Source organism: Apteryx mantelli, chromosome 4, assembly GCF_036417845.1.
Source record: "Apteryx mantelli isolate bAptMan1 chromosome 4, bAptMan1.hap1, whole genome shotgun sequence".
NCBI classification, from domain to species: Eukaryota; Metazoa; Chordata; class Aves; order Apterygiformes; family Apterygidae; genus Apteryx; species Apteryx mantelli.
In genome coordinates, this window is record NC_089981.1 from 38,752,656 (window position 1) to 38,764,568 (window position 11,913).

Sequence of the window (11,913 nt, forward strand, 5' to 3'; positions counted from 1 at the left end):
TGTCACACCAGAAGAATCTTCTGGAGATGTAATATTGTATAAAGCCTCCTACATTTTCCTTCCTCTTTAGCTCCAGAACAGCAGATTGGCTCATCAGGGCTGTAACTGCACATATCTGATAGCAGCCCTCAATTTTTCTATCACCCATATTTTGCAGACCTCAAAGGTCAGAGATTTACCCTTTCAAATAGTACAGGATCAGGCCATACATTAGTTTACATACATTACTTGCAAATGTACATGGCAGTTAAGAGAGTATCTTTAGCCCTTGATTTAACAAAGATACCTTCTGCCTTTCCCACTAACTACCAGTTGTTACTACTGATTCTGACCGTGAACAAAGATATGCTTCGGGTGGGTTTTGAAGAAATAATGGAAAAGGGGAATCAAGCTTGCTCTTACTAAGTATATAGTACTGAGTCCTGTATGTCCGTATCTACTCCACCCTTCAAGATGAGTTTCACCAAGGGCCAGAGGAGTCCAGATCCAGGCTGCTGGGTTTTTTTTAGTGAACTGTGGTTACATACATACTTCATTAGACTCTGTAGTTAAAAATTAGGTGCTTAAATGTAGCTTTAGAAAACAGAGTTGGGCTTCCTTTGCTTGCAGGTCTTTAAATTAATCTGTTATAAGTTGTTCTTTTTTTATTTAAAATATAACTACAGTTTGGCACAGTCATAAGCGTTCTTAACATTGTTAACTGAAAATGTCATTTATCTAATTCTAATGACTGGAACAGCATTTACATGTTTGTCTCCTTCCTTAGGAATCTGGTATAATATCCTCAGAGGTATAGGAAAGCTTGCTGTCATAATAAATGTAAGTAACTCTGCATGAATAAAATTTTTAATTCAGGAGTCTGGCTCTTCCATTCTCTTCCATTGGTTTTATTTCAGCTTAAATCCCTTAAATTGAGTTAAATCATGTGCTATAGAAATTTTCTCAAATATTAGTGAATTGGATCCAGTGTTTGTTTGAAAGTTGTGATAGTTTTGCATATTGGTGCATTGTGGAGAGAAAATGGCAAAATTTAATACTCAGAATGATAGGGAGAATTGGCAATCTGAGTAGTAGCAATAATATTCAATAATAAGTAGCCATTGCAGCTTTTTTCTAGAATGTTTTCATAAAACAGTCTTGCTCTTCAAACAATTAAGACCACAGCCATCTGCTTAAATACTTTTTCTTCCTACTTTACTATTATGAAATATGATCACTAAGACTATATATTTCTTAATTTCAATGACAAAACCTATTGCCACAGAAGCTTTTAGGGTCGGATAGTCAACTGGATATGAATTAGTTTGGCTCATCTGAGTGTGATGTCCCTCCATTGAAAATCTGGCCTCAAAAGTGTTACAGTCTACTATCTATCACTCAGCTCTGGAAATCAATGAAAATATTATTGTTTATTTCAACAGTGACTACCCCAGCCCTTAGAAAATTACACACCTTATTATCAGTTTTCATTGGATCATCTTCATTCTTCAAAAAACCTGTATTTTGTGGCCATTTGTAAACAGATTATCTCTCACTTTGCTTCTGTTACATTCATTTATGTAGTTACCTCATATTCTGTATGAATAGACACCCACCCTGGTCATCCTCAAGAATGACAAGTAGAAAACATGTTTATAATGGAGCAAAATAGAGGCCATGCAGGGCTGACAGCCATGGGTCCATAGGCCCCCTCATTTTAGTCTGTTCTGAAACTGCCACTTCCCGACAAAGCCCTGGCGGTTGGACACATGTCACTGCCGTGCCTTTCTCCAGCTGGGAGATAAGGAAGCAGTGAGGGCTGCTGAGGCTTTGCAGCCCGTGGGGCTCCTGCGGCGCAGAGGAGCTGCTGCTTCACTCGGTTTCCCCAGCCCCGGGAGTGAGCTCTCGGTTGGAGCAAATCCGGCCTCCCGAAATCAACAGAAACACTTCTGTTGGCATCCAGGGGCTGGATCAAACCCTTATTGCCAAGAGGGGAAATCCCTTCACTTTGCCAACAGGTGTCTGTTGTTCTATGGCCAAACCATTCTTATATATCGGTGTGCCGCCTTAATTTGTCTTTACCATTTCTCTTCTTTTCCTTTAGAAATAATTTCTTTATTTTTCTGTTTTCTTCTGTGTAGCTTCTCTTTGTCATTATCTGGTGTTATTTTTCCCTCTTTGATCTAACTACTGTCCCTCTTTATCATAAAAAAAGTAAAACATTTTGTACTGTGTTTGTTCCACATGTACGTGAGATTTACGCCAGTGAGAATGTTTCATAATAATAATAAATGAGAAGGGCCAAAGTTATGAAGAACTCAGCTAAACTGGCTGTCTTATATTTTGTGGATGACATTTTTATAAAACTTTTTTAAATAACCAAATAACAGGAAATTTTTTGTGACCATAAAAAAAAAAAAAAACACTGGCTGAGTCTGCCCATCCTTTTATCTTGATGGAGTTAAAAAAATGCATAAAATAAATTCTCACTACAATGCAAAGGCCCGTTAAAAGGGTCAATTCTCTGTAAGTTGTTCGCAGAACACAGAAGTACATCTAAATGAATCAATCAGAGCTTATACAGTCCATCAGGGACAAGTTGTAATTGGAAACAGCACTGTGTTTTGCTTTCCTCTGCTGTTGGGGGGCACAACAGCCTCATTCTGCAGGACAGTTCAAGTGGTTATCCACATAGAAATCTTAGTCAACATGGACCTGCTCCATTTAATATCCTTCAGCTCAAAAGGATAAGCAGTAAATACCACCTTGTTGCAGCAGTTATTACTCCATTTTTAGGGCTCCATAGGCTGCAGTCTCCCCTTTTCTTTCTGAAGCAGCCCCCTATACAGCAGTCCCCAATTCACATGATTGTTTGGGCAAGATGTGCTTGAATATATTATTAACTAAACACTGTCTGAATATTGCGCTCATTTTTTACTCTTATGGCTTAGGCATTTGTGATCTCATTCACATCTGACTTCATTCCACGCCTCGTGTACCTGTATATGTACAGTGAGAATGGCACTATGCATGGCTTCGTGAACCATACACTATCCTCTTTTAATGTCAGCGATTTTCAAGCAGGAACAGCTCCAAACGACCCTATGGATCTTGGCTACGAGGTCCAGATATGCAGGTATTCTTTTGAATGATAACTAATCTTAAGTGTTTCCACAGCTAAGAATGTGACAAATTTTTTTCATTCCTGGGGTAAATCTAGGTCCCTTGTTTGTGTTTTCAATACCTTCTGAGCAGGCTGGTAGCCTTTTATATCAGGTAGAGCCATTGCCTTAAAGTCTTGGCTTGCAGATAAAGCGACCACAATGCTTGAATATTAAGTACTGCTTATTTGCAGAAAGACAGGTTAGCGTTGTTGTGTTCGGTGTTTGTCAAGGAATTTGCAAAGATTTTGACTATTGATTATGCATTCATTTTTTTTCGGAAAAGGATATAAATAATGACAAACAGATCCTTTAAGGAAACAAGGTTACTGTGATGTCACATCATTGTATCGTACGCTGCTGACATAATGACTGTGACTTCACAGTACACCTCTCATTTTCGTCCAGTTTTATAGTAATTTCTGATTATATTAATAGCAGCTTTATCTGCACTGGAACTTAAGGCCCACTTAAAATGTTATTGTACAGGAAATTTGCATGTGTATAACAAGTCCTACATGTTATTTTCACTATTAAAAGAAAGTTGTTGTTGCATATTTCAGCTTATCAAGCAATCTAGGTCAGTGCTGAAATCCATGCTTTGCCTAGGCTTCCTTAGATATGCATCATCTTCAAAACAAATGTTTTAAAGCTTATAATTGGGGACCAAAGCCAAAAGTAACAGTGAAAGCACTTAGAACAGTGAGGCTGTAGGGGAAAATGGGGGTGAAAAGGAGAAGAGGGGAACAAAGAAGGCAGAGACATTCCAAGGGAGAAAAATAAAGATAATTTTGGCATGCATGTACTGGAAAATTACAGAAACTGACTGGGGGAAAATACCTATATAATTGTACTATTTTTTAATTTATGCTCTTTATAAATCAGAATAGAGCAAGTTAATCTGCTAAAATGACTGCTCAACAGAAAAATCACTCTTATTCTGAGATGAAAGCTAAAACCAACAAGAACTGCTCAAATCTTAGCTTTTGTTCAGTTTTCCTTTTCGTGGTTTTCTCCTGGTGATCTTTGGGGACATGAGAAATTAGTTTGGCAGAAATGTTTTTAGCACAAAACCTATAGAAGGGAAGTCTTAATGTCATGGTCCAATATACAAATGCCAGTTTTATCTACTTCATAGTCCCAGCCTCTTTCTTCTTTCCATTCCATCATTTATCTCACGTTTGAGGGATTTTTAAATCATATTTGAAAATATGGAGGCGTAATTCCTTCAAAATATTGACAGGATGCTGTGGTTTAAATTTACTTTATTTTTCTTGGTCCCATTTCTAACAAGGTAATTAGCTCATAGATTTTCCGTATGCCATAGCTAAGGCAAAATTCTCCTGTTCTCTCTATACAGCAGAATTTGACTGCAATCTTTTGCTGATCTTGAAAATATAGAACTCCACATAGTATAATACACTCAATAGATCTGAGACCAGTATTTTCGTCTTCAAATTTAGTCTGAAACCTTTTTTTTTTTTTTACCAATTTTAAAAGGGAATAAATCATCTGAACTTTGTAGTTTACCCCCTCTTTATGCAGAGTTCATATTATTTGTACTAATCAGAGGGTATTAAGATTGAATTTTGATTAAAACTGGAAGGCTGTGGGAGGCTGTCAGCTTTGTCTTGTTTGTGTGAGGTTTGTACAGTTATGCTGTAATAGCAAATTTGCTTTTAGACAGTTCGATTCACTGTTTGACTATTAAGTATTAAATGCTCAGTATGCTAAAATTTCTAAATGACATCACTGATTTACTGAGTCTTGTTTTGCAGATACAAGGATTATCGAGAACCCCCTTGGTCTGAAAACAAGTATGACATTTCAAAGGACTTCTGGGCTGTCTTAGCAGCAAGATTAGCATTTGTGATAGTTTTCCAGGTATGTTATACAGCAGGCACTTTCTATATAAGAAAAGAGTTATCACTTTCTGTATAAGAAAGAAAAAGAGTTATCATATTTCTTCAGCTAAATAAGGCAGGCCACCTTTGGAAATAATTTATTAGGGCAAACAAAATATCTCCTTTCACAGCTGTTTCATGTAATAGCAAAGGAATTTGCCCATCCTTATTCATCCTCTTTCTCCCTCCCACCCAGCCCCAGATAGGTAATCCCCAATGGGTAATTTCATCCGCAGGGACTGCCTGAACTGCTTTGATGCAGAGCAATGTAATGACCTTAGTGAGCAGCAAAGCACAAGGATGATACTGATTAGGTCCCACCAATTTCTCCAGTAGGATATTACATATTTGCTGAAGAAGTGTAAGTTTTATTCCAAATCATTTCTAGATCTGGCCAAGATATGAAATTTCTGAGGTTTCCAAATTAGATTTTATCTCAAATTTGAATGAGATGGCAAAATCTTGTAATTTTTCACTAAATAGCATTGTTCAATCACAACAGTTATGTTGGTTATTGTGATGTAGGTGTTTTAAGAGTCTGCCTTATTTAAACAACTTGTTTCCAAAATTTTCCTTTTTTGACAAAATATGTATCTTTCTGTGAAAGACTTCACTTTCCTTGAATCAAGATTTTAAATTAAAAAATTTCACTTTTATCTGCTTCTGCCTTGCTGATGTAAAACTCATAAGCCACTTATCGATTATAGTATTTCCTTCTAAGTGGCTTTGACAGTATTTGTACATAAATTAGAAAGATCTGTGCCTGCCATTTTTCTGTTCCTTCTAGTATTGATAGGAAATTGAGGTAAATTTGGCTCAGGATCAGACTTGTGACATGCAGTTGAGCCCAACTCAAATGTTGTCCTTCATTCTTCCTTCTAAAGTACACTGAAAATAGCCCATTCCCTCACAGTCATCTTTTCATTTGACCTTGCTGACATTTTCTCACAATTTCATTTTCAGAACTTGGTCATGTTTATGAGTGACTTTGTTGACTGGATTATCCCAGACATTCCCAAGGACATTAGTCAGCAGATTCATAAAGAGAAAGTTCTCATGGTGGAGGTCTTCATGAGAGAAGAGCAAGGAAAGCTGCAAATGCTAGAAACCTGGAAAGATAAGGACATGAAAAAAGGTGAAAACTGTAACAGTCACAGCCCCAAACTCTCCAGGAGCCACAGTGGGAGCTTGTCCTCCTGCCATTTGTATCCCGTTGACATATAGAAGAGGAAGGAGTTGAGCATATTGGGGCATTCCACTGATGAACAGGCCATCATGGAAAGGGCAGGACTTGATTAATACTGGATGACCTGGTGCCATGTTTAAGGATGTGCTGCCATTTTGCACCCATCTTTGTGAGGAATGCTCTTCTTACAAATATGGAGGACCACGTTCTATTTCTGATCTCTTTTTTTTCCTTTTGCACAAGCAGTAATGCAGGGAATTTTTATATTTCATCGTTAGATAACACTATTGATGTTGGTGTGCATTAATAAATGCAGGTACTTAGTACATCTTGATAGAGATATTCTCTGAGAATTTGACCTTAGCCTATTAATTAAGTAAATAAAGGTAAATTTTAAGTAATAATACTACTAATAATTTAAAATATTTTTTTGGAACCCCAGGCTTGAAGATCTGTGGGGCAACTCTACAAAGTATATGCAAAACAGTTTTAGAGTGTGCTCTAGTATTCCCTTTGGCAGGAAGAGAGAAACAATATAAAGCTTACCAGACTGATTCACTTTCAAAGATATGGTTTAGCTCTGCTGGCAGACTTCTGTATTTGAACCTGCAGGTCCAAGACAAACAAAGCTGCCATTGAGTCAGCTAAGGTGTAGAGAGAAATAAATGTGTGGGGCACTTGTGGCAACCTGCTGTGTACTTGAGAACTCCACTGGGGCACTGTTCTGTTCAGAAACATCAGAAAATTGCATCAAAATTGAATGCCTTTATCTTCATCCCAGTTCTGCAACCATGGAAAGCTGCTTGCTTACTGGAAAAGCTGCTTTTACCAATGAACAACTAATGTGGATGAAGCTATCTCAGTGCCCCAGCCTGCATCATATGCATTTGAGCATTCCCCTGGAGATTCCCCACTAGTAGCCATGCAGCAGCAGCACAGTTTCTGAGAACCTCCCAGCAGGTAGATTATCACAGCGCATTTTGTTAAATGCCCTGAATTAATGAGCACGTGTAGAGCTCCAGTGTCTCTCACTGCCCTGCTTAGTCCTTGGACACTGTTCCTGAGGAGTTACACATTTTCCCATTATATTAGCACATCTCTTCCTTAGCCAGGTTTTTCTCTGTAGCCCTCTGTTCTCTGCAGGAGAAAGGAGTCTGCACCCATTTTTCACGGCCAGTTGCCCCTGCAGACTTTGTACTATTGAATGGCATCTCCCAGAAGCTATGCCAAAAGGGGTAAATCCAAACCATATTCCACATACTGTCTTCAGTGGAAGTTTTGCCTGCACTGGGGCTACAGGACCAGACCTTCAGTTACAGGACTTTTATTTTTGTCTTAAAATACCCTAGCTTTTGTACAAGGAACTTCCTTAAAGTGTTAGTCTAAAATCCTTACTTATGAAGCCTATCTAAATCTCATCAGTGCAACTCTTTTTATGTATCGTACATTTTAGTTTTGCTTTGTCAATGATAAACTGCACTTCCAAATAATATTGGTGCAATTAATCTCATTTCTTTTATTGCTGTCTTGTCCATGGCACTTACGTAACAAGTATAAAACTGAAGAATAAAATAAAAGCTAAAGATGTTCTTTAAAGTCTAACTACTGTATGGTTTGTTACAAAACCAAATGTCGAGACTGTTTTCAAGAAAAGTTAGTTTCTCTTTTTCCATTTCTTTTTTCTTTGCCAAACTAATTTAAAGATTAATGCTAGAACTTTAAAAATGCCATATTTAGCTTTTGCTATATTTATTTGTTTTAAAGTATGTGATAAACTTGATGTTTTTCTGTGGTCTGTCCAAAGAAGGTACCAGAAAAGAAATTGTGTGGAAGAAAGAGAATGATATTAACCAAATACTCTTAAAGCTAATTTAAAATATTGATCCAACCAAAGATTTTTATTAATAAAGGGCTTCTATTTTGCTAACTCTTGTTTCTGTTGTATTTTGACTTGCAGGAATGTCACTATTTTTAAAATTTGTAACTTATGATAGCTTACTATTATGGGGCCAAATCCTGCCCAGTTTATTCACATGATAAGCATTATGCCTGGTAGTAAGTGTTTACAAGATCAGGCCCATTGACTGCAATAGAACTGTGAATGTGAATAAATTAAGCAGAATTTTGTCCACAAATCCTGTTGGAAAAATATTCTTCCTTTCATTCCTTGGTAGCCCAAAAGTTCTACAAGAAAGCCAAATATGAATTACCTATTCTGAAGACAAATGTTAGGAAACTTCCTCCAAAGGAATTTCATCTGTAAATATTTATCTAAAAGTGTTCCCAGCTTAATACTGACATTCCTGTAAATAGTAAAACTATATCCTGAACACACATGTATCAGAATTTTTCTTTATTTGCTGAAATCATAAAATAGTAACAGTTGCTTATACTTTCTTTTGTACAGTAAAATGTTTGAAATGGAATTTTGTATGTAAAAACTGTATTACTACTTAGATAATGGTAAGACTCTTTCATGGAATCATTTTTTAAGAAAAGTAAATATATACTAAATCTCTTCAGTTGTTTTTTTTCTTTGAAAATTTACTTGAAATATACTTAAATATGCAAAAGTTCCTCCTTTGAGACAGGTTCAATTTCCAGCAATCCTTGTGCTCCAAGGATGCAAACGTGAGTACTAGATCTGAGTTATAAACCAAATCATGTCACAGTTTGCATAAACTGGTTCTTTGATACCCTTCACAGTGCTTCTTATCTACTCAGATAGTAGAGACCAGAACTGAGAGATTTTTTTGCAAATATTGGCTAATTCATTTGTAGACATCTTCCTGACAGCTGAGAGTGCAAATCCTGCACTCTGGCTGCTTTAGACACCCATTTTGAGATGAGATGAATCTGTGTCCACAGAGGGAGGTTTGGCTGCTAGCACAGACAAAGACATGAAATCCTGTCCTGGGAGCTTTAATTTTCTTGTCTTTAGTCTTAAGCATTTAGCAGAATGTAATGGGTAAGAGTTTTCACTAAGTTATTTGAAATGGGCTCCTAACAAGGAAGAATGTTATTTGGTTCATTCAGTCTAATTGAAAAAAATGTATTCGTTATTAGAGGAAAAATGTTGAATGGTTAAAGAATTGAATCCTTCAAGTACATCTTGCTGACCCCAGCTCTGAAGTGCAATAGTGCAGGAGGCAGAAAGGCTCTGCTGCGTAGTTCACAGTCTTACTGGTGTTGTGTGACCGAACAAACAACGCCGGGCTCCGAACCTGCCTGGCAATTCTACTTTTTCGTTTCCTTCCCACCTTTAACTGTTCTGTGAGAAGGCAAAGAGGGACGTTTCATACCATTTCTTCCTTTCTAGCTAGAAAATATTAATGTTTCTAACTCTAATCAGATTTAACTAGAAGGTAGGGATTCTGTTCCTGGATAATGAATATGAAAACCTGTTCCTAGACCACTCTCAAGATCTTTCAGCTGTTTACTTTTAGGGGATAGGTACAAGATATCCGGCACTGGAGCATGAGTAATCACACTGAAGTCAGTTTTGTATTATGCTTGTTTTGTGGTTTGTTTGTTATCCAAATAAAGGTAAGGCCTTAGTCTTATAGAAAAGATGTGTCATCAGGTTAAGTCAAACACAATGTTGCCCATGTCAAACACAAAATTCTGTTCCTCAACACTTCATCATTGTGAATAACTTTTGTAGAAGCAGATGAATCGCTGCCCATATGGTAACTGCATTGGTTTTGTCACTTCTTAAAGATAAAATAGTAGGTAGGAGTTCATTAGCTATAAGATAAGGGCTTCCATAAAGAGATTTGCACTGCTGTTGTGTAACCTTAATGAAAGTTTTTTTCATATTATTGATACAAATAGAAACAGGTTTTGCTCTTTTGCCAACAGCAAATTTAAGGAATTATTATGCTAATAAGGATTCATTGGAAGATGAGAAAAGTACAGTGAAAGTTAATTCAGAGGAGCAGAAATCTGAAAGTGCCCAAGAAATAACTGAAGAGACCTGGATGTGACATGCAGCTACTGTGTGGACCAGCTCTTATATCCAGGTTTTGAAGAAAGATAGTTTCTGTATTTATCTTGTCAACTGAATTCTGTATGGATTTGACAGCGTTCAACCTGTTCTTGGCATGCTTCTGGCAAAAAATTATAAATACAAAACTTCATTCCCTCTGCCCTTTGATTAAAAAAAAGAAAAAAAAAAGATTTATTAAACAGGAAAATTAGTGTACTAGTTTACTTAGTCAAAAAGCAGATAAAGACAGAATAGTAGGATAGCTTATAGTTGGAAGTGGCTACATAGGACATGTTTAAACTCCTGCTAAAATACACTGCTTGCTTTACGCTATCCAAAGTTGTGGAAAAGACACAATTTCAACTGGTACTTTTGAGGAGGAGATCACACACACCCTATTGTGTTGACAGAACAAGTCTGAATCTTCTGGATTTCCATGTCATTGTGTTTCTAAGATACTGTATTACAAATATTTTGCAGTCTTAAATAGCTTAAGTCTCAAGTCAAAGCAAAGATACGTTTCTATTTTTAACCCCTCAGTACTTTCTGGTGCTGAGCTGTTAATGATCTTTTTGGCTCTTGTGATCTCCAATAACCAACAAAGCAATTTACTTTTCATCTTGTTACCTCTGAACTGTCCGGAAGTTTTGAAGATCATTTGAGTGCATTTTAATTTTCCTATGAAGTTTTCAAAGTAAACAACTCTTTCCTTTTGCCACTGAAGAAGCACTGTGTCTTAAAACTTAACTCTGGTTCAATTATTTTCCCATTTGAGTACTATTTATTCCATGACCAAACACAATATGCCATTTTTAGTACAGCAGAGAAAAAAATATATAGTGTTTTCTTTTTCTTTTCATTTCATTTAAAAGCTAAACAGACCTTTCTGAGAAACTATTAAAGTGGCCTTTTTTTTAAATTTTAAACTCTTCCTTAATTTTTAATACCATGAATGCAGCCTCATTCAAAGCCACCTGAAGCCAAAGAAAATATTTTCTTCGATTCTCTTTGACTTCAGTGCACTTTACAGGAGACACTAAGCATTGCTTATTAAATGATTGGTTCCACTTATAATAAAAATTGTTAGTACTTACTATCTGGTACTTTCATAACTTTTAGAGTGTGAGCTAAAGCCAAAATATATCGATTCAGATGAGTTGTGCAAGCAGTAAAGAGATTTACATGCTATTGTGTTAGCTACCATGAAGTAAAGGGCTCAGAAAATCAAAGGCATTGCATAGTCATGTTAACTTAGCTAGTTAAACAAGTCTGAAGGTTTTGAGGTCATAGCCTTCATTCTGCTTAGTACCACAGCATGCGTATGAGAAAATTCAAGCCAATGTGGGAACGTATCCATCAAGTTACACAAGAGAAAAAGAATCAAAATACAACATAAAGCATTTTGAAAGTGCTTGTGCTGAATAAACTTAAAAGCTTAACAGAGTCCATTTTTCAGAACAGGAGTTAAACTTCTGTAGTTAAGCAATCTTCCTGAGTGCGGAAGTAAAGGTTATTCCATATATTTATTTCTAAATGATAAAGAGTGGCCATCTTTTCTACCTGAAATAAAAGAGAGGGATGCAAGGGAAAAGTAGCAAATAGGGAAGGGAGAGGGAAAAGGCTTTTGGCTGAGGTTCTCAGGACCCAAGCTAGCTGGCAGACCAGCCCCAGAAGTTGTTTTTCTGGTCTCTGAAT

The 11,913-nt window shown here is 36.7% G+C and overlaps 1 protein-coding gene across 4 annotated transcripts in view; it reads left to right on the top strand.

Annotated features, from left to right (window-relative positions):
• The window catches only part of ANO1 (anoctamin 1), a 91,343-nt gene extending 82,610 nt beyond the window's left edge, over positions 1 to 8,733 (top strand). For all 4 annotated transcript variants that reach the window (XM_067296266.1, XM_067296267.1, XM_067296268.1 and 1 more), the window contains 4 exons: positions 767 to 819; positions 2,931 to 3,115; positions 4,919 to 5,024; positions 6,008 to 8,733. In XM_067296266.1, the coding sequence (XP_067152367.1) occupies positions 767 to 819; positions 2,931 to 3,115; positions 4,919 to 5,024; positions 6,008 to 6,268 (605 nt within the window). In that variant the 3' untranslated portion in view covers positions 6,269 to 8,733. The remainder of the gene's footprint in view (positions 1 to 766; positions 820 to 2,930; positions 3,116 to 4,918; positions 5,025 to 6,007) is intronic.
• Positions 8,734 to 11,913: the final 3,180 nt, after the last annotated feature.